Source organism: Heloderma suspectum, chromosome 7, assembly GCF_057233095.1.
Source record: "Heloderma suspectum isolate Gila_16-S chromosome 7, 16-S_ref, whole genome shotgun sequence".
NCBI lineage: Eukaryota > Metazoa > Chordata > Lepidosauria > Squamata > Helodermatidae > Heloderma > Heloderma suspectum.
Window position 1 is genome coordinate 67,045,334 of NC_139464.1, and position 22,421 is coordinate 67,067,754.

The 22,421-nt window shown below is 40.9% G+C and overlaps 1 protein-coding gene across 1 annotated transcript in view; it reads right to left on the bottom strand.

Annotated features, from left to right (window-relative positions):
* Window positions 1–6,841: 6,841 nt before the first annotated feature.
* TRHDE (thyrotropin releasing hormone degrading enzyme) overlaps window positions 6,842–22,421 on the bottom strand; it is a 379,983-nt gene continuing 364,403 nt past the window's right edge. The window contains exons 16-19 of the mRNA XM_084810483.1: window positions 15,542–15,709; window positions 14,854–14,994; window positions 10,989–11,070; window positions 6,842–10,092 (exon numbers count right to left, since the gene is read on the bottom strand). Of these exons, the coding sequence (XP_084666609.1) occupies window positions 9,949–10,092; window positions 10,989–11,070; window positions 14,854–14,994; window positions 15,542–15,709 (535 nt within the window). The 3' untranslated portion in view covers window positions 6,842–9,948. The remainder of the gene's footprint in view (window positions 10,093–10,988; window positions 11,071–14,853; window positions 14,995–15,541; window positions 15,710–22,421) is intronic.

Below are 22,421 nucleotides of genomic sequence, written 5' to 3' on the forward strand. Positions count from 1 at the left end.
AACCTGGATTCAGCTTCAATTTATTCAGAATTGGATCTTGTGTGACGAACTACTGATAAACCATCTCTAAATACATACATTGTACAGGAGAATGAGATCTGCAAAAAAGCAAAGATCTGAGAGCTGATGGGAAAAAAATATATGCTATTTTTAAAGTACAAATTGTTCTAAAGACAGAACTACCAGAACAATCACTCCCTTTGTTGTTATCACCATTTATCTACAGTACTTTTCTGTTTTGTGACACTAGGGGCTGTTAGAGAAAATGTGCTTTGTTATCAATACTTTATTGCCACTCCCACTTATACAGCACCTGAATGGTGACTGCAAGGAACAGAAAATAAAGTATCAGGATAATGTGAGGCATATATGTATTCGGCTTCTGTAAAAATAGAAAAATTGAACCCCTTACACACAGTTTTGGATTCAGGATTTGCTATAACGTTCTTGTCCACACAAATAGCTGTTTCACGTGCAGATCATAACAACACATCAAAATTATATTTACATGAAGTTTAGCCAGTCTTTTGACAGGGAACATATACTATGGATAGTTATAAGCTACAGTAATGCTTTCATTGATGCTGTGCTATCCGGAATGTGATTTCAATGAGTTTTTTATAGTAACTTTTTATAGTAACTTCATAAGCACTGAAAGTTGTGATGCTGTAAAGGATGCAATATCCTGAACTGCATGAATCACACAATTATGATGGATCATAGTGAAATATGTTCTCTGTTCCCAGTACTGAGCATTTGTATACTGATTTGGTGTGCATAATGCTTCATGTAAATTATCTCACTAATCAATCCTTAGAACAAGTGTAGATTGGTTGATAAGATATTGTCTTACTGAAGGCCATCTAGTATATTTGGGGCAGAATGAGATTTAAACCAGGTGCCTCCTAGTTTACAATACATGCGCTTAGCTGCTACATTATGCCAGCTCTCAAACTGCAAATGCTACAGGAAAGAAACAAAATATTGAGTCAAATATCAGCAATGGTAAAAGTATGTATAAATAGGAAAGTGTACATATGTATTTCTAAACATTAATTTCTCCCCAAACAAAACTAAGTGGTGTGTTAATTTTAACAGTTGTTCTTAATATTCAGTGGCCTTTTTTCAGGTTACATAAATGGAGATCCAACTCCGCCACCCCAAATGCAGTCAACAAACAGATACAGAAACACACACACATATATATAAACCAGAAGAGGACAGCTTATCCTATTTCCTAATTTCCAATGAAACAGATTTCCCAATACGAATTTTTGGAGCTCTCCCAATTTGTATGACACAGTGATGCAATAGATACACAAGATACAAAATGGAGAGAATAACCAGCCAAAAGAGCTCTCAGTTCTGTGAACATGGGTGCCATCACGGAAGATAACTTGCTGTGCTATGGCTTGCCCATGGGTAAGGGCCATAAAGTACAATTGGGTATGAAGAATGGCACATGGATCATGACCACAACGCAGCAGAGTTAAATGCACTTAAGCCTATTGATTTCAATGGTCTTAAGGGTACCTAAGAGTGTGCTAGATTTTGCTCCATATGTACAACCCCCCGTTTAAAGCACAAGGTCCCACACAAATTTTTAAAAACAAATCTCCTGCCCTGCCCTTCATGAGAAGTAACATTAACACTTAAAAATATTCAAAGAAACATTAGGCGAACAATGGTCCACTGGTAGTTTGAACTAGCAAAAATATAAATTGGTAACTAGGGATATACAGCTTTTCCTAAATCTGTTCTGTCTGCGTTTCATGGATTGGCAGACACCTTTTGTTCCATTGTCTGCTCATTGACGGAATTGGATTTTTTTTCAATTTCCCAAACTTGCGTTTGTGCACACTTGCACAAATTTGCACTTGAACAAATGTGCATATCTGAAAATGTATGATCCCCCCCCCCAATGAACATTTTTATGCTTTAGTCTATGTGGGGAAATACATTTTTGGTCGGTGTTTATTTTCGGATTTTTCTACTACTAAAGTCCGGAAAGTAAAACACCGCTCTGCAAGTCCATGGAATCTGTGTGACTCAGGAAAAGCCGATCTGCTGCAGTGTCAGTGGGTCAGATGAATAGAAATCCAAACTCATTTGAATCCATTGAAGATTTCTTCAATATTACTATTGGTAACAGAATTCTGGCAATATAGTCACACCAGGGCAGTTATAGAATCAGTGAAGCAGGAACAGTGAGACTGCCGCCTTGCTGTGATTTTTGAAAAATGCCACTGGACCATTTACATCACGTAATGGAAAATGCTCTACACATAATGGTACACTTGGAGGATCCACATGCTTTAGGGTCATGCAGGCAAGAGTGGTCATGAGTAGGGATGGCAGAGAATTCTGCCACGGATTCCGTGGCGGAACGGCCTCCTTCCCCCCTGCCCCCCCCCCGCAGAATCCCCTGGGATGGAACTTACCTGGGGTGGATGCGGCGGATTCGACGGCGGTGGTTCCGGCGGCGGCTGGTCTCTGTGGCCGTCATTGCAGCTGTGATAGGCTACATAAGAACTTACATAGCCTATCACAGCTAACCCCCCCCGCCCAAAAAACCCCCAGTGTACGCAAATGGCAGCGGCTACAGCGGCCGCCATTTGCGTTCCCTATTTTTCGCCGTTCTAGACTACGTAAATATTTACATAGGCAATTACGGTGAAAAAAAAGGGAACCACAAATAGCGTAGTGGGCGCTATTTGCGTTCTTTTTTTTCCGCCGCTTTATCCTACGTAAATATTTACATAGGCTTTTACGGCGAAAAAAAAGAAACGCAAATAGCGCCCACTACGCTATTTGCGGTTCCCTTTTCTTCGCCGTAATTGCCTATGTAAATATTTACGTAGGCTAGAACGGCGAAAAATAGGGAACGCAAATGGTGGCCGCCGTAGCCGCCACCATTTGCGTACGCCATTTGTTTTTTTTGGGGGGGGGCATGCCAAATACTTACGTAGCCTATCACGGCAGCCTGGAAGGACGCAAATGGTGGCTGCTATGGCAGCCGCCATTTGCGTCCGCAGCAGCCCGTCTGTGGCCGGAAGTCTGGCTGTGGGCGGAGCCGCCGCGGAGCAGAGCCAGCCGGGCAGGATCCCTGGGTGGAGGACTGGATCCCCTCCCCCCCGTCAAGGATTCCAGGGGGAGGGATGGAGCGCCTCCCCCCCGCCAGCGGATGCCCCGACCGGAACCAGGTAAGGGATTCGTACATCCCTTGTCATGAGTAATCACCAGCTACCTGGGCTGTCTGGTTTGCTGTAGGAAGCCTCTATGGTTATGCAGGGGAGACATTTTTCACACTCTAAAGTGTACATGGGCTCTTTAAAGCACTCAAAATGAAAGCACTCTTCATCATTTTAAAGTGCTGCAGTTCAAGGCACTATAGAAACCCAGTGTGAAGGCACCAAGGAGTTCTGACTGTGCTTTATTTCTACTTTATGGCAGTGATGGTACACATATGGTCACAGTTCATTTAGGAGCATGTGGACAGCACTTTGCCCTGTATCCATGAAAGCCCTGTAGCAGCTGACATGTGAGAGGAGTTCAGAAAATTCGGCAAAAAATAAAATGAATATACTTATATGATTTAATTTCTGGAGGCAATCTTATTTATAAATAGTATGAAGGATAAAATCCTACCTGCGTGACAGAACCTGTTCACCATAGGCTGTATTTAGTGCATATTGAACTTAATGGCAAGGGAGGCAGCCAAACCCCTTCATCATTATCCAAGTTCAAATGCATGAAGATGTGTTTATCTTAAATGTACTCACACACTGAATTCATAGCTCAAAACTGGAATTTTATCCAGTTAATTTTGTAAGTAAGTAGAATCCTGTGTAAGTAGTTATTCCGCCCTCTATGCTAAGGGACAACCTGGATGTGATCTACTGGTGGTAGAGAAAACTCTACAGCAATTTGGACTTTTCAAAGGACAACTTTAAACATTTTAGGGTGCAATCATATCCAGATAGGTGGCCGCCTCTGAACTTGGGGGCAACTGCTTATCCAAAGCAGGTCAGAAGAAGCATGGAGGGGATAGCTCCCTCCATGCTTCTCCTGCCCTGCACTTTTGGCTAGACAGCCGATTGCAGCTGTCTAGCTGCAGAAGCATGGAGTGGGGAAGGATGCTACTGCACGACACATTGGATGTGTCATACAGGCAGTTCTGCCCTCCCCTCTCCGGAACGCCTCCAGCCACGCCCCTTTTTGGCCGCGCCGTGCTCCTCTTGCGAGTGTGGAGGACGGTACTGTTCCGTGCTGCCTCTGAGGCAGCGTGAAAGTGGGGGGAGGTCGGTTCCCAGATAACACGATATCCTACGGCTGTCTAGTCGCTATCTAGTGGCCATAGGATTGCTCCCTTAATGTTATTTTAAAACAATGTTCAAATGCATTATAAAGATCAATCTCATTTTCATCAATATTTTATAGTCTTGAATATCTATTTTTAATGTTTCTCAATAAGGCTAGGTTCAGTGAAGAGCAGCAGATGAAAAACCAAGGACCTATCCTTTTATAGAAAAACCCTCCACTATTATAGAGCCAGCACAAGAGATCCCATTGTATCTTTTTCTTAGATGAAGTAGCAAGGCTTGGCTAATATGTATTTGTAGTTCAGCCATAATTAATTAATTATATATGTTTATGCTGCTGCTCATACCAAACAATCCAGAAATCCTGGAGTGCACTAATACTTGAAGAGACCATTCCCCTGTTGTTCTGGAGTGCCTCAACTATGCCTTCCCCCCAACACTCAAAAGTGTGGCTTTCAGAAGTGTGGCACCCAGACTCTGGAGCATGTACTGGGGTGATGTACGTGTGGAACCCTCCTTGGATAGGAGCTCCTGAGTTAATGTGAGGGAAGAGATACACATTTGGTTTAAACTGAGTTTTTAGGGTTATTGTTGATGGGTAGGGTGTGGGGGGCTGGGGCTGGATTGGATCAGTCAATTGCAGAGATAAAGAAAAGTTTTCATAATTATGAGGGCATCTTGTATGTGTTATAACAAATCAGAAATATTTATAGTTTGTCTTCTGTCCATACAGTAATCAAAATGTTTAGAATTTTTGACAACTAGATAGTGTGTGCGCGCACGCATGTACAAACTCACACACACACACAGAGGAAACCTACTACTGATCCTTCCAGGTGGCAGGCAGCCGAAGGCTGGGGAAAGCCCCAAGGCAATCACAAATGAGCTTCCTCCATGTCTATAAACTGACAGCTTCATGGTTTTATTGGGGATAGGGACAACATCTTAGCCAGAAGCAGCCAAGCCAGGAATAGCCCTGTTGCCAAAGGGACAGGGGTGCCACCCCTCATGAGGGAGGCCTCAGCGGTCTTGCAGGAGTTTGGAGATGGGTGGGCTCCTTACAGGTGTGGCAAGAGGTATTTAAAGGGCCAGCAGGCTAAAGGCCTAGGAGAATTCTCTGCTACTCTTCTGGTGCCCATGGAAATTGAAAATGAGTGTGGGAGAAAGAGGAATGTGGGAAAAGAAACCCCCTTCCCTCTTCTGTCTGAGAAGGCAGGGCAGATCCGATGTGAGGGGGACAGAGCCCTAACTTCCCACAATACATAAATAAGATTTAGGATGTCTCTACTGAAAGAGACAAATGACACCAAAAGGACAACCTTATCTTGACACTTCCTACAGAATCTTCAACTTATCCCCACACCTGTGCAGTATATTCACAACTCCAATATATAATACACTCAGCTCTCATTATAGCTTTAGAATTCACCCAAAGGTCATCAAAAGGATCAGTGGGTTTTCAAGTGAACACTAATGCAGCTGAAAATAAATTATACTTCTACTTCAGATTCATGCAAGTTAATATTTTTGTCAGCCACAGAACCCACCAGAAATTGGTTTAAGTAGAAAAGTGTCATATGTATAGTTCTGTACACTTTATAATCAGTAGCCACCCTAACAGGTTTGGCACCCAAAATATTATGCTTAAACAGAGGGGAAAATGTATTATCTATAGCAACTATGCTGTGTAACAGTTCTCATAAGTACAATAGCTACTTCACTGTAATTTGAAATTTAGACCCACCCCCCAGGAACACCATAATGTTAATGTATCAACAAAATACTCACAACTGTTTCCAAATGTAACACTGTAAGAAGATTGTGAACAGTAAAAAAAAACCCCAACAATGCTTGGCATGAAAGCCAATTTCTGGTTCTCTGGTTTTTGAAAAAAAATTAAAGCAAAGTGGGTGCTTTTGACATTGATCAGTTAGCAAATTGCCTGAAACGAAAGGGATGTGTGGCAAACCATATTGAAAAGGACTTGTTTTCACATTTTAGCTTTATGTACAATTACAGTCTACATATCATCAGCTTGAATATCTTCCTTGCCAGCTACTAATGGAAACCTGTGGGAGGGTTTGCTGGAGAGTACTAGTATCACCACTGAGTACCTCTGCATGGTAGAGGGGACACCAGCATCCCTACCAGAGAGAACTGTTAGATGGCAGCAGAGGCACTGGTCAACTCAACACTGTTGAAGTGATATCAGCAACCCGTACTGCATGGTACAGAATGAATTACCCTCGTGCCCAATTGCCACCTTGCAATCCACCTCCCTCATGCAGTAGTGATGAGGGTCAGATGCTAGTAGACTTTAGTTAACTGTTTCCTAAGCTGCTGCTAACTGCTACAATACCGAATATATTGCAATTTTGTGACACACCTCTTGATGAACGTATGAACTTGAAATGCGGAAACATTCAGAAGAATCATCACATGGACTTTTGGAATAATATGACTGGAAGAATAAATCATCTGTTCGTTCTTTCTTTCTTTCTTTCTTTCTTTCTTTCTTTCACCTTCCAGTTTTTGAGCTACTAGCACATATTGTTAACTGTTTCTCTCATTCATGAAAATTAGAGGTTTAGAGCACAATCAAGCCACAAAATTATATGCTTAAATCTCCCACTGAAATCAATAGGATTTAAATTAAAAGTTGTTTACTTTATAAAAACATGAAAACTAGAATATTTAAGAGAGGAATAAAGGCAACCAGCAACCCATATCCTGTTCACACTGATTTGAGCAAATGCTCCTTGTATTAGCTCACTATCAACAGAAAGGTCAGAAGCTTGTGATATTCAATTGTTGCGACAGGAACATTAGGAATGAAAGCCCCCAAACCAACTGCATTGATAGAGACCACCACGTCACGTACATGAAAAAAATTACTTTGTATCTGACAAAACTAGCTATTGTGCATCTAACATTCAATCGTCCTTCATATGCAGCAAACTCAGTATTAAGAAATATCTGCATGTTTTTCTTCACATTTTTTAACAACTCCCTCACATTTTCTTAAGAATAGGAAATTACAAAATGCATCACTGAACCATTGTTTTGCACCTTGATAGGGTTTGCTGCAGAGGATGTTTAAGTATTTTAAAATCTTAAATACCTGTGATATAGGAAATACAACTATGGCACTGGAGGGGCCACTGGCTTTATTTCCTAACCTAAACAGCCCTCGCTCAAAATCTAAGCCCTTGCCCATAAAGCCTTGCCTTCCACAACAACCCTCGTTTAGCCCATGCTGCCACTATTTCTCCCACCTTTCTTCAGGCAGTAGCCATAGCTCTCTCAGCTGACCACATCTCCTTCTCTTGCCCAAGCAGTTTCTTCTTCTGTTCCATCCTCTAGTCAGATTATTATATCCTCCTACTTCCTACTGCTGCCATCTCCCCAGCTCTGTTTCCTCTTCCTTGGGCCTAGTGTGGCTGCAAGAGAATGAGGATGGTTTAAGGGCAAATACCTATTGCACTCATACAATTTTCTTGGAGCTGCATCTGAACAGCTTGTGAGCTACATGCGGCTCACAATGCACAGTTTGGATTCTACTTACGTACAAAGAGAACTCTAGACAAGATGAAAAATCACATTGCTTCAGCATGGAAAGGAGCAGCTCCCTAGCAAAGGAGCAAACCTCAAACACTTGTTAGAGTCCAAGCACTATTTTAAATAACAGCAACAAAAACCTCTATCCTTGCTTATATGGGGCTTCCCTTTAGCTGCCAATCAGGGAAGAAAATCTCTATACAGATGTAACCTAACATTTACTTCCTTGTAGACTAAAGTGAAAGGGGAGGTTTCAAAGCTAAAACTTGCAGGCTTTCACATTATCGGAACAAGATCGGCTGGGACATTATGGGCAACTTCTGAAGAACAAAGTTCCATGGAAACAACTGTCTGTATTTGATTTTTTTCACCCACCCAAAGCTAGCAGTTCTCTAGTCAGCAATAATATTGTGTTGCTGACTGGCTTGTAGTCAAGCTTCCACTTATGGCTCATGTATAACGTGAAAAACTGTCAGTTGCTGTTATTGTGACATTATTATCTGAGCCACGCTGTCCTTCAAAATGAACTACGAGATAAAGTAACTATTTCCTTCCCTTGTGGCCTGGGATCATTCAACTCCCATATTGGGGGGGTGCGGGGAGAGAACACTGTGATTATAAGCAGCTACGCATAGTGGGAAGTAGGAACCATTTCTACTTTGTAGGCTGAAGTCAACAGCATACGATTTTCCACACTAGATACTATAAAAAAATACCAGTTACTAATAATTATCAAGCTCATTATTGAAAAGGTCTCGGAAGAATTTCTGAAAGGGACAAATAATTGAAGGTATGCAGTGCAGTCCTATGTATATTTACTCAGACATAAATCCCATTGCGTTCAATGGGGCTTACTCTCTAGTAACTGTGTTTAGGACTGCAGCCTTCGAAAACATTAGAAGATACTTTACATGAATAAAGCAAAGCAAAGCAGGTAAAACCGATTATTTTTAAACATAGGCAAACATAGCCTTAACGGTTGCTCCAAATGCCAGCCTGTTTGATTTTAATGGGATAACTGTTTATAAAGAAATAGGACTGACAGGGTGATAGGAAAAAATGAGTATTAAATGTTCCTTACAGTTAGACCATTACCTGGGAAGGTTTCTTCATTCATAATGGGTTTGTGTCTCCACAATTTTTTTCCCATTTTTTTCTCTCTGGCAATTTGATTTAAAAAAAAAAATTGTCATGCACCAATAGCTGTGTAACTATCACACTAGGTAACATCTACTGGATATCTTTTGCTGAGTAGAAATAACACAGAAGGATGGCTTATGGATTCTGCCCAAGAAAATATATGATCTTCCTGCCATAAACTTATGATCAAACAGCTACATTTGTTATTAGCTGATCAGCAGTGAATAAGATTTACTTTTGAAATTTCAACATATTGTGAATGCATATGTATCCTCTGAATGCATATGTATCCTTGACTTAAAAGGGGGAGCATTTAGACTATAATTTATATCATCGCCAGACAGTAACTGAGAGACAATTGGAGTGCTCACATGACTGGTCTGCACCACGAAAAGGTGACACTTTTATCACGTGTTGCTCATATGTATTTTTTACTTCCTTCTTTCCATCCTACCTTGCCATTGTAACACTGATTGTCATTGATAGCCTTTGTGCTTTTGCATAATGCCCATCTTTGATGTAACAGAAATTCACATACAAAACATGGACACCTTAAGTAAGCATGCTGGAATACAGGCAGGAACCATACAACCATGCACAAATATTCTGAGGGGCTTCCCCCCCAAAACTGACATTAACATTTACATGCACCACTTAATATCACATTTGGCCATGGTACAGTGGGGACTGGGTTTTGTAAGCATTCATGACCTTTTCTCTTTGTCAGAGTTTCTACCCCACCCCCACCCCCAATCCTTGTTGTTTTCAGTTTTGAGGAGATTGGTGCAAAAATATAATATATCTATATCTATATATCCTTCCAATTAGAACTGGTCTTCATTGTGTTTCCAGTCAAGGGTTCTTGGAATTCCACACCGTGCTTCTCCTCTTGCACAGTTTGGTACTATGTCTTTGTCAGAAACACCGATTAGTGTGCCAGTGATTTTTTCAGCCACTGAAATAATTCTTCTTTATAAAGCATTTGCCACTGGACATTAGCTTCCACTGTTTCCACAGCTCGGGAGAAAGAGGCAGCAGATCCCTCCTCATAGGTCTTTATAAAGTTCTTTAGCTGGAGATACAAGTTAACATGTTAATTTGGACTGAACTGGCATGAATATGTTCTTCCAATGTACATGAACAACTGATATGCTGACGACAAAGCTCTACGTTTGCTATGGAGCTTCTGGTAATATTTTGTGCAGAGATTTATTACAAAATGCAATAAGGCAACAGACTGCATCAATTAGGTGTGATGCAACTGCTCTGAATTGTGCTGGAAGATATTGATGTGCCAATGCCTGATTATTTTAACATCACTTCCTCTGTCTCTCCTATAGCCCAGCTGCTTTATGTTGCAGACAGCTGGGCTCTTATCAAGTTTTACTCCTGCATAGGAAACTAAATAGAGAAAATTGGAAACACTCCTAATGTAGCCTTAGAAGCTAATGTTAAGCTAAAACACTCAGACTCCTCTCTGAAGAGCATTAGTTTTTCAACTATTCTAAGAGATGCGTTCAGTTATGCTTGCGGAACATATTTAATTCTTTATTGTAAATGACTGGGTGTTTACGCATGAGTTTGAGGGGCTGCTTGACACACTGTTGCAAGTACGATCAGGGGGAGTAACTGTTCTTAGATTTTGTAATCATATACGAAGTCACTCTGTTAACTACACATACTTCAGAGTACATTCCCGCTGAACTCAATGGACTGATTTTTGACTACACAAGCGCAAGATCAGGCACTTAAACAAAACCAAAAAGGACAGAACTGTGTTTTCCTTAAATGAAACTTGTGCATCTATTCTGTAAACACGTCATTCTTAGGTGTCAAAAAAGCAGATATAGGCAACATTACAGGACAAGGTATATAACCTTATCAATTTTAGGTATCAAAGACTTAAGACATTAAAAAGAACAAGAATAAAAAGTAACTGCAAGCACTAAGAGCCTGCATAATATTTACCTCATTTAGTTCACTCTCTGTATTAAGAAATTCTGTGACTCCACTGATAAGTTTTGAATTCATAAATAATGCTTCTCCATATCTTCAATAGCAGGTTAAAAACACAAATATGGAATACAATGAGTGACATTGCCTTTGATTACTCAGATTTTAAAATATTTATATTACATTAATGCAACCAACTGAAGTTTCTTTCCTAGGGTTTCTGCTCCATATATTCAATCTAATTCATAAAAAGCAGGGAACAACTAACCTGGGAGATATATTTATGACTGACACCTAAAATTTACTTCCCAATAATCTTTTCTTTTTCTGTTCTTCTTATCATCAAACTTATTTTAAATTATTTGTGTCGTTTATAGAAATTCATCACACCAGAATATTTGCTAAACTTTACCAAATGCAAAGAATTTGGCTCACTGAATCAGTGTGGGGAAAAAAGAATATCACTTCCTGTGGTCTACAATATACAGTCCAATTACATTGGGCCAAGAATCTATTCACAGATGGCAGGCGCAGAACTAAAAATAGTCCTGTAGTAGAAGTTGATATTCAAACTACAGATTATCTGGCTGCTTTGTTCCCTCTCAGCATACTATCTGCTGATATTCTCAAAACACAACCAGGCATGACTCTAATTGTGGAATTCATCAACATATTAGCATTTACAACCATTCAAGTGCAACCGTTCATGCGATAAACTAACATTCATTGGATCTGACTGGTTCTGTACTCTCCTGTGCTTAAAAATGAAAAACATTTCAATTGCTTGGTTGAAATAACACAACAATTAGGTAGCCATGGGTCTTTGGAAGAGACAAGACTCCTTTACACTATGCCCTAGTGAATAATGCCATGATGGCATTATGATGAGGCTGGACAGCCATCTGTCAGGGATGCTCTGACTTGGATTCCTGCATTGAGCAGGGGGTCGGGCTTGATGGTCTTGTAGGCCCCTTCCAACCCGACTATTCTATGATTCTAATGCTTTTTCTGTGCAATACTGATAGGAAGCTGCCTCGTGCCAAGTTAGACCATTGGCCCATCTAGTTTGGTGTTGTCTACACTGACTAGCAGCAGGAAGAGCCTTTCTCACCTCTACCTACACATGCCTGGGATTTAACCTGGGCCTTCTGCATGCAAAGTAAGCTATAGTTTTTCACTGTGCTTTTGTTATCTTGGAAGTATTTCAAGCATGACTTTTCCCCTTTGTGAGAGCTGCAGGATCCCCATAGAGCAGTCTTCCGCAACTTAGTGTCCTCCAGATGTGTTGGATTGCAACTCCCATGATTCCCAGACAGCAGCCATGCTGGCTTGGAATTATGGGAGTTGCAGTCCAATACATCTGGAAAGTACCAGGTTTGGGAATGCTGCATAGGGCATACCTATGCATACAGAGTCTTGTCCCACTCTGGCATGCACACAGGCACCAAGCCAGCCTACCATAAAGAACATATGGTCTGTACACAACTCCCATATTCCCATCCAACCTGCCCCCTCCACACAGATATGGAGCAAAAGCCTGGAGCACAAAGGGCCTCCAATTTGCTCAAATGTCTCCCATTCAAAGGCCTCCCATTTGCTCAAATGGCTGGGTATACTGAGTGACTTGCAGATGTGCCAAGGAGAGGGGGAAGGAACAGGGCTATGTTATGTTTTATGGAGGTCCCTGTGCATGAGGATACTGCACTCACATAGAGGAAAATCATGCTCTTTGTTATTTAGAGTTCATTATTTCTGCTTCACGTTACCTGCTGCTTCATGAATTCTAGTTTCACATTGAATTTTAAGTTACCTTGCTCTTTCCCCCATGTGTGCTCTTTACTTTGCCTGCATGTTAAGATCTATTTTCCTGTCTGCCCTTGTTAAATTAAAGTATCTGATTTGTAATCTTTTGACTATGTGGTTATTAGAATTTCATAGATTCATACAATATTGAGATGGAGAGGAACTCCCCAAATCAATCAATTCCAGGTCTACTGGATATTATAGCAACATCTAGAATAGTATTTGCAAAAAAATGGAAAGCAATAGCTACATCAACAAAGAAGGAAAAGATATTAGTTTGGTATATTACTATGGTAGTGAAATTGACAGTTCATAACTTTTTAAGGATAAAATAAAACATCATGAGATCAGAAACAATAGCTCAATTCAAATGGTTCCAAACCATTATGAACAAGTTACTGCAAGCCTCAGGCTTGCATGCTCTCTCCTCCCCTCCCCCCTCCTTTACATGTAAAGAAAGGATATTAGACATTTTTTTATTCTAATTTGCTGCTAGTTTGCCATTTCACCTGAATGTGGCAAACTATGTTTTGCACAAATCATACTTCACATTCAAACCAACCCTTGATTCCTAATGATGGTTTGATGTTACATCTAAGTGTAGTCGATGTATCACTGGTAATAAATTACATAAAATAAATAATGTACAATGGAAAATCTAATTCATGAAGATTACAAATGTTTCCTAAACTTTATGTAATCTACATACAGGCTATGTATACTGTACTAATAATTAGAAATGTAATGAATTTTGTTGTCATAATAACAATTTGCCTATTCTTGGTAACCTTTAAAATTATTATTTAAATAGTTCCAGCCTCCAGTATTGGATAGGATTAATTAGACCACAACCAGGGATAGACAAATCTGTCAGTTTCAGTTTCTCTCTGTTTCTCATTTCTCCAATGGTAAGCTCAGTTCATTGTGAAGTTTGAGAATTTCTCCAGTCTTAAATTCAGTTCATCCTGAATTTTCTGATTTTTTTTAAAGGTCACTAAGGGTGCAATTCTATGGCTGCTAGTCGGCAGCTAGATGGCCATAGGATAAGTCGGTTTCCAGAGAACCAACCCTCACCCCCTCCCGTGCTGCATTGTAGGCAGCGTGGATCATCCCTGTGCTTGGTGCTCATAAGAGCAGTGTAGAGCGGTGAAAATGGGGCATTCCTGGGGGCGGCCTGGGGCAGGGAAGTTGGAAATGCCAGTACGATACATCCTATGTGTCATCCAGCCGCCACTTGCCACGCTCCGAGGTCCCACGGCTAGACAGCCAAAATCGGTTGTCTAGCTGTGAAAGCAGGGCGGGGGGAGTGAGGAGGAGATCCGCTCCTCACCATTCCTGCCACCCTGCACTGGATAGGCAGTCACCCCCAGGGTCGGAGGCGACCGTTGATCCGGATAGGATTGCTCTCTCCGAAATTCTTACACATTTTTGTACAAATTTCTTGTAATATATTCATTTTGTGTGCATTTTTACCTAATACATATTTTTACAAGAAGTTTTTCTATTATAATGCATTTTTGAACATTATTTCCCTAATATACACATTTCTATACAAATTCTTTGATGGAAGCAGTCCAACGCAAAATTACCTGAACTGCAAATTTTGGGCACTAACCAACATTGCTGGTGCACTTATGCTATAGAGGTACCAGTAGCGAAAGCGGCCTATACTGGTATGCCAATAGCATAAGCTGGCATGATGGGTTTCTCGAGGAAACCGATCCCACCAGCTTACACTATGGGCATACTGCTGGATGTCACTTATGCTAGTAATATGCCAATAGTGTAAGTGAAGTAGCAGCATTGGGGATACTGCCCATAAAAAGATAACCGAGTTTTAGTTTGCATAGTGATTTGAAAGTGTGAACTTAGGTTAATTTGCATTAAACTGCAAACTAAATTAATTTCTCTCCCATCCTTAACGACAACAAACTAAGCCTTAAATGTCAACTGTTCCTGAATAGCTGTATTCATACTTTGCTCATATACTGAAGGGGGTTGGTGAAATCTGAGCTAGAATGTTAAGAAAAAATGAATTGTACAATACTAAACATGGAATTAAAACACTCATGTTTACCTTGCATTCAGTATTTTCCATTTTTCTCTAAAAAACTTCCAAGCAAGATCTCTTCCATGTGGATTTCTAGCTACGTGGATTATGACGTCAATTGCATCCTGATCCAGGACAACTTCTGAATTGAGAGACAGGTTAAGAAGCCTTGAATGGAGAAGGGAGGAAAAGTGTTTAGTTTTTACTAACATAAATATTTCAACATCATGCTATTTTACGTCTTGGTACTTCCAACGAAGATCAGAAACTGCTATGTGTTTATTGGAATTCATTGCAAACCTTTCCATTTGTGTTTGTAAAGTACAGAAAACAATCTAGATTTTGGCACAGAAAAAATGTTACACCCTACTGTTGACCTACGTATGGCAGATATTTGGTAAAACCTGAAACTGAATTGCTTGATTTTAGATATCACCCTAAATGCTACTCTGATATCATGCTTACCCAAAATGTACACAAGATTTGTAATTATTTCAAGTGCACTTGGAACATATGATTTGGAAGAAATGCTCTCCATGTAACAAAGACATTTCCATAACTCATAGTTTCAGAAAGAGAGAGAGAACAGGAATTATTCTTTTGCTGTCAACAAAAATGCTTTCATTTGAGAAAAATGCTCAGGGGAAAAGTGATACTACTACTGCTACTTATACAATGTTTGAAAAGTCAGGAAATATCAACTAAATTAGCACACCTGTTTAACAAATTTCTGTCATCACTACAAGTTAAAGCTTCTAACAATATTTTCTTCTCTGAAACTGCTGTAGTAGAGTGGAATTTCATCCAGATGAATTCCCATACATCTTCATCCATCAGTGAAACTCCTGTGCAGTAGACGATGTCTCTTACGTTTAGTGGTATTCTTTAAAAGAACGTATTAAAAAAAATAGCAATATTGTATTAATAATACATTCAGTAGACACAATATGCAAGTTAAAGTTATGTGTCCCTTGGTCATGCTGGTGGTGACACAAGTGAACGGAGTGATACGACGTCCATGTTATGTAGGCATTCCGTTATTGGACCTTACCATGGGGTTCCATCCAATGTTAGTCTCGCTTAGAGCAGACCCACTGAAATGACTGGGACTTAAGTTAGTCATGACTAACTTAAGTAGCGGTTATTTCAATAGGTCTACTCTAAGTAGGACTAACATTGGATTCCGGTTTTTTATTTCCTAAAAAGTGGCCCAGGCAGGGACTCAATTTGGATCAGGGTTGAAGTGTGGGGAAGGAGGAAATATAACACTTGGGCCCTGTGCTTAAATATCCCTTCTCCAAGCTATTAACTCTGGAACAAAAACTTAACAGACACAATTTTTGTGTCCATAGGCTGCGTGTTCTCTGTGGCTAATAACAGCTTTGACTGGTGAGGTGGGGGGAAAGAGGAGGGGATTTAGATTGAGGCAAAGTGTTGGATACTCCCTCCCTCATGTCACAGACCTAATCCAAATTGCCACCCTTATGGCTGCCATGTAATGTATAATTGGCACACAAGTGGTTGACAAGGCTATACAGGCCTAGTTCTCAAGGTCTTCCCATCTACTCTACTCTGCTCCCGAAGCAGACTAGAGGTACAAGCTCTGAGTCTGCCACTATAATGGTGGGTCATCCCTTCCACCATTCTCTTGAGTTGGAAGCAGAGTAGAAACTGCTAGGGGTTCTTTTTCATGGACCATCCATTTATTATTAACCAAACTCCTTCTTCCAAGAAGCTCAGATGCCTCCAAGAATAATTTTTGATAACTTGAGATAATTTTACCTCTTAAGTGTGTGCAATTTTCAGTTTTAAACAATCCACTAGTTTGATGTGCACTTCTTTATCTGCGAAATGTACGAAGACACCGAACTGCATTACCCTAATGTAAATGCTGTATAGATATTACTCTCTAAAGTGTTTGCATTTTAGTAATACAATGATTTGTGCTATCTGCAGCATTTAAGAGATTGCTACAATACAGTTCTATATTGTAGTTGCGAGATAAAATAGGAATCAGCAATAGGCCTAGGAAAGACTCTTGCTTTTCATCTCTAACATAATACTTAGAGATTAAGAACAACCAGATGTACAACCCAGCCATGCCAGTGCAGCCTCTAGGATCCTCCAGTCTGTGGAATTGTTACACAAGACTGCTTGTGTGGAACACCTCCTGTGCCAATGCTAATATGGCAGTATCAGAAAGCAAAAAAAAAAAAAAGAAAAGAAAACAAAAGGCAAGAAAAGCAAAGAATGAGTGGGCATTGAATCACATTTTCCTCTTCTAATATCAGGGAATGGAGTTGGGAGGAGGCATGTAATATGTTGCTGACACTTCTCCCCTACCCACCGCCCCCTGACCTGAACTTACAACCAAAAATGGCCAGAAGACCTGCCAGAATTACTAATCACAATTCAACCTGCCCAAGTTGGGCTGAACTGTAGAGACTATGTAAATAACAGGCTGCAACCCCCATAACACTCCTTAATAAGGAAGTGGTATGAAAGAAGGATGACTCCCCTGATCCTAATGTCAAACATATCTTACTCTGGAGTACTTACTTATTCGTATAAAACTTGTAAGTACGTTTACACTTGGACCATAATTAGGTTTCACTGTCAAGTGGCAGAAGGCACCCATTACTTACATTTTATTTAAAGTTATTGAATCCTGCCTTTTAATCATTTAGCTGCCGTTCAATGGCCTTTTCCTATAAGCAGGGCTGTAAGCCAATAGAGCCTCCAAGGAACAAGAAGGCATCTGGAAATAAGCAGGCAATTCTTTTCAGGCTGATTGTATCATTAGCTTTGAGTACCCTGAATTGTACACTGGCCACTTCATATTTGGATATAATCAGCAGGACATGAGTGGAACAGTGCAGCATCTGAAAAGATGCATCACTTCTGACAATAAGAAGGTGCTTATCTCTTGCCTCCAAAAGTTTATCTCTATGAAAATTTAGCCAATTCACCAACCCCTTTGTTCAATACCACATCCTTCGTTCAATACCACATCTTTTGTTTAACATAACAACTGTAATTATTAGAGCAGCAACAAAATAACCAATGTCTGAGTCATTTGTAGCTTCAACGGAGGAAGGAATCTTGAATCTTGTTGAATGGGGTGCAGCTGCCCCTGAAGGACCAGGTCCGCATCCTGGGGGTCATTTTGGACTCCCAGCTGTCCATGGAGGCTCAGGTGTCAGCTGTGAGCTGGGTGGCACTGTACCAACTCGATCCAATATGGCAGCTAAGCCCTACCTGCCTAACCATCTGCTCCCATCAGTAGTTCATGCCCTGGTCTCCTTTGCCTTGACTACTGTAATGCGCTCTAAGTGGGGTTACCCTTGAAGACAGTTCAGAAGTTGCAGCTGGTACAGAACGCAGCGGCTTGCCTGATTAAAGGCAGCCGTCGGCGAGACCACATCGCTCCAGTGCTGAAGGAGCTGCACTGGTTACCAGTCATTTTTTGGGCCCAGTTCAAGGTGTTGGTATTGACCTTTAAAACTCTATATGGTTCCGGCCCAGCCTATCTCAAGGAGCGCCTCCAGCAACACCAGGGATGCTGCTCAATGAGATCGGCCTCGGAAGGCCTTCTGTCTGTCCCATCAGCCAGGATAGCTAGGCTGGTGAGGACTAGGGAGAGGGCCTTTTCTGTGGTGGCCCCCACTCTGTGGAATTCCCTCCCTAGTGACCTCCACTATGCTCCCTCTTTGATGAGGTTCTGCCAGGCTTTGAAAACCTGGCTGTTCAGGTGGGCGTTTGGGGTAGGTTAGGGTTTTTTTTAGAGCAATGTTGTTTTGTTCAGTTGATTATGTAAATTTGTTGTATTTTGTGTTGTTATTTGCATTGTACGCCACCTAGAGCGGCCGGGTAGCCGGTCAGATGGGTGGCTAATCAATCAATCAATCAATCAAACAAACAAATAAATCTGGTACTGACCACGTGTCAATAACCTATCTCCTGTTTTCTTTGTATTCACGAAACACGTGTAACACTAAGGATGCACTTCTATACATATTAACCTAGGAGTAAGTCCCATTGAACCCAGAGCAGCTTACTTCAGAGTGAACACACACAGGTTTGCACTGCAAATCTATAGATCCTTTTCATGTCTACTTCAAATACACTTCAACATGCATTAAATACAAGTTCGTTGCATTATTAGGAAATAATTATGAAAACTCTTAAGACAAACGAAAAACAAACAAATGCATGCACCTTTAAAAACACAAGTTACAGCCTTACAGAAAAAGGCTAAGAGGGGTCGAAGGGAGGAATGAAGAAGCGGATCCTCCACCACTTCTGAAGCCCTGCTGCTATGTGCTGGCCAGGGTGGGAGGTGTGGGGGCAGCTTTGCGAGGCTTTTCAGCCCAGCAGATTTTGTAAAAAAAAATCTCCCCAATTGAAAGCGGTGGTGGTGGTAGAATTAGCTCCACCAGCTCCATGCTGGTGTAGCTGAGGGGCCCAATCTGGGCTCCTCTCAGGGGAATGGTGAGGCTTTGGATCAAGCAGATCTAAAAAAGCTCTGATCTCCCCCACCCTACTATGCCCCCTTTCGGGGACAGTCGGAACACCTCCAGCAGTAAATTTACGCCTGCAGAGCTTTCTGTGGCAGTCAATGGGGCCACTGGGCAGACAGTGCCCTCTCCAGCGGAGTTCTTCTCTGCTGGCAGAAGGAAACTCCTCTCAAACCCTAATCCCTCCCAGATGGCCCTCTAAGGATTACTCTGCCCAGCTGCCATCCTACGCCTACATAGCTGGTGATAAGCTCCACTGAACTCAATGGACTTACTTCTGGGTCGATATGTATAGGGTTGTGTTGTTTGTGTTAGGCATTAATGCTGCCAAAGATATTCATTTGTTATATTAAACCCCTCCAGGGATTGCACTTATTTTTTAAAGCAAAGCTATGATGAAGACTTCAGAGAGTGTGTAAGCATTAACTTTTGAAAGCATCATTTTAAATGACTTTTATTTGAATACTGTTGTGATTTATGTGACCTTATTTATCTTGCTTAAGAGATGTGGTAAGGACAAAATATGTGGCTAACATAGCTTCTGATTAAAAATTAAACACATCAGGAAAATGTTAAAAATTAAAACAGAACAAAATAATTAAAATCATGCTGTGCTTTTACAGAGAAATCTTTTTTTCCAATGATTAATAATTAAGCTTTAAAAAGACTTAAGAATAATTGTTTCAGTAATAATTAATTAATACATGCTTGTTCTTATTTAAACTAAGTTCTAACAAATGGAAATACATTTATAAAATAAGCCCTTAATTATTTATCTTCTAGGCAAATGGTGTTCTAATTTCTTAAAATGTAATTGGATGCAGTTTAGGCAGTTCTTTGATTTAGTGACATGTTTCAAACCATTTAAGGAAGCATTTAAGAAAGTAAATTAATCAGATGTCCTGTTTTAATGCGAGAATTTAGCCAGATCTTATTTTGCTTGATGTATAAAACAATTCTGTAGTTACAGACAACACTCTCATAAGAACAAAAACTAACTTTTCAAAAGTCTGAATGTATGCAATAATTGCTCTTTTCCATGCTATGACGGTTATGCTGCCATTTGGCTATAAGCACTACTCATTCCTTAACAAATGGTTTCCAGCACAGCATGTACCGTAGAGGAAGGCCCTTTAGAGCTTATATAGTCAGCCGCCTTTCAGTGCACTATGCATGGAAGATGTCTTCCTAATCCATTTCAAAAGTCGGGGAAAGAGAATCTACTGTTTCCCTGACCAAGTTATTCCATTATGCAATCATTCCCACAGTATTTTTGGATATCCAGCCTAAATCTGTGCTGCTACAATTGCCATCCATTGTTTCTTGCACTTTTCCTTTGGTCTATACTTAAAAGTCATTTTCTCTCTTTTTTTGAAGACTTTGAGGTAATAATCATGTTTTTCTAACTCTTAAGTGTTTTCTTCTGTGCAAAATGTATACAGTTCCAGGGTTATACCCAGTATTATGCCAGCATAAAAAATTGCAAGACTTGCAATTGTTCTGCAAGTGGTTGCAGAACCGCTACCAGAACTAGCACAAGCAACACGTAATGAAGTCATAATCACGTAATGAATTACATAATCACCTTGTGTAACTATTTGCAGAGCATCTTGTGCAACACCTTGTGGAACAACCCACAGGACTCCTTGTGAAACTCATTGTTCAACCCCTTGTGCAGGGGTCCCCAACCTTTTCAGGCTGATGGGCACATTTGGAGTTTTGAGATTGTACTGTGGGCATACTCACAAAATGGCTGCCACAGAGACTATGGCCAGTCACAACCCCCCCCCCCCCCGAGAAAAGCAGTTGAGGCTAAAAGGAAACAAAACACCTTGCCCCAAAAGCTAAGTACAAGTCAGAGGTGGGTCTGAAAACACAAAACAACTCTTTTGAGCCCCCAGTTTTCTGCTCCCACATGTATTTCACAGAAGGCAAACTGATGAGGGTACAAAAGAAAGTATAAGGCAGAGGTAGGGCCTGAGCCACAAATGGCAAATCATATATTTGCCCCCATTCTATTAATATTGTATTATATAGACATTTTAAAGTGAACCACTATTGTTTTTATTATATTAAGTGGTATATTAGTAGTATAAACAAACAAACAAACGAAAAAGACAAACTGGTGATGCTCAGTGAAACTAGGGATGTGAGAACTCACCCTAGTTCGGTTCTCTGTGTACTCGCTGAAGCAGCATCCCTGCTCGCTTCCCCCCCGAACCTGTGCTCGAGCCACCCACAAGTTCGATGAATTCCCCAGCACTCACTGCGAACCCGCTCAGTGAACACCGCCGTTTTCGCGCCTTTGCTTTCTAGGAAAAACAGGAAGTTAAAAAATGTGCATATTCAAATATGTGCAGTTTGGAGCCGGGAAAGCTAAATAAGCACAATATTAGAGGGATTATACCTCTAATATTGAGCTTATTTAGCTTTCCCAGCTCCAAACTGTGCATATTTGAATATGTGCATTTTTAAAAACTTCCTGTTTTGCCTAGAAAGCAAAGGCGCAAAAATGGCAATGCTCACTGAATGGGTGCACGGTGAGTACTTCGGAGAGCGAGTGGGCACGAGCGGGGGGCAAACAAGGACAGCGTCTCGGCAGGCACAGTTCGGGGGTTGTGGGCGGGGTTGCTCAACGAGTTCCCAAACCCCAAACTGCACTTGCGACATCCCTAAGTGAAACACACAGACACACGCACAGGCAAAGCATCCACCCACACCACCCACAAAACACCCACCCATACCACCCAGACAAAGCACACATGATACAAAAACAAACAACAGCTAATATATGCACCGTATTACACACACAGGCAACGCCGCCCCCGCAAACACACACAGCACAGGTAAAGCACCTGCTTGGTTCCCTGCCATCCCTCACTACAACTCTCATATTACATTTTTTTCTGGGCAAGCTTCAAAGCAAAGCATTAACTTGCAGCTACCCACCATTTTTATTTCATAAATATGCCTCTGGGACCCATTCTGCTTTGCAGGATGCCAGCCTCCTAGTAAATTTTTCCAATTAAAAATCTTTAAAAGTAAAATAAATAAATAAATCAGGAAGGGCAGGGAGCC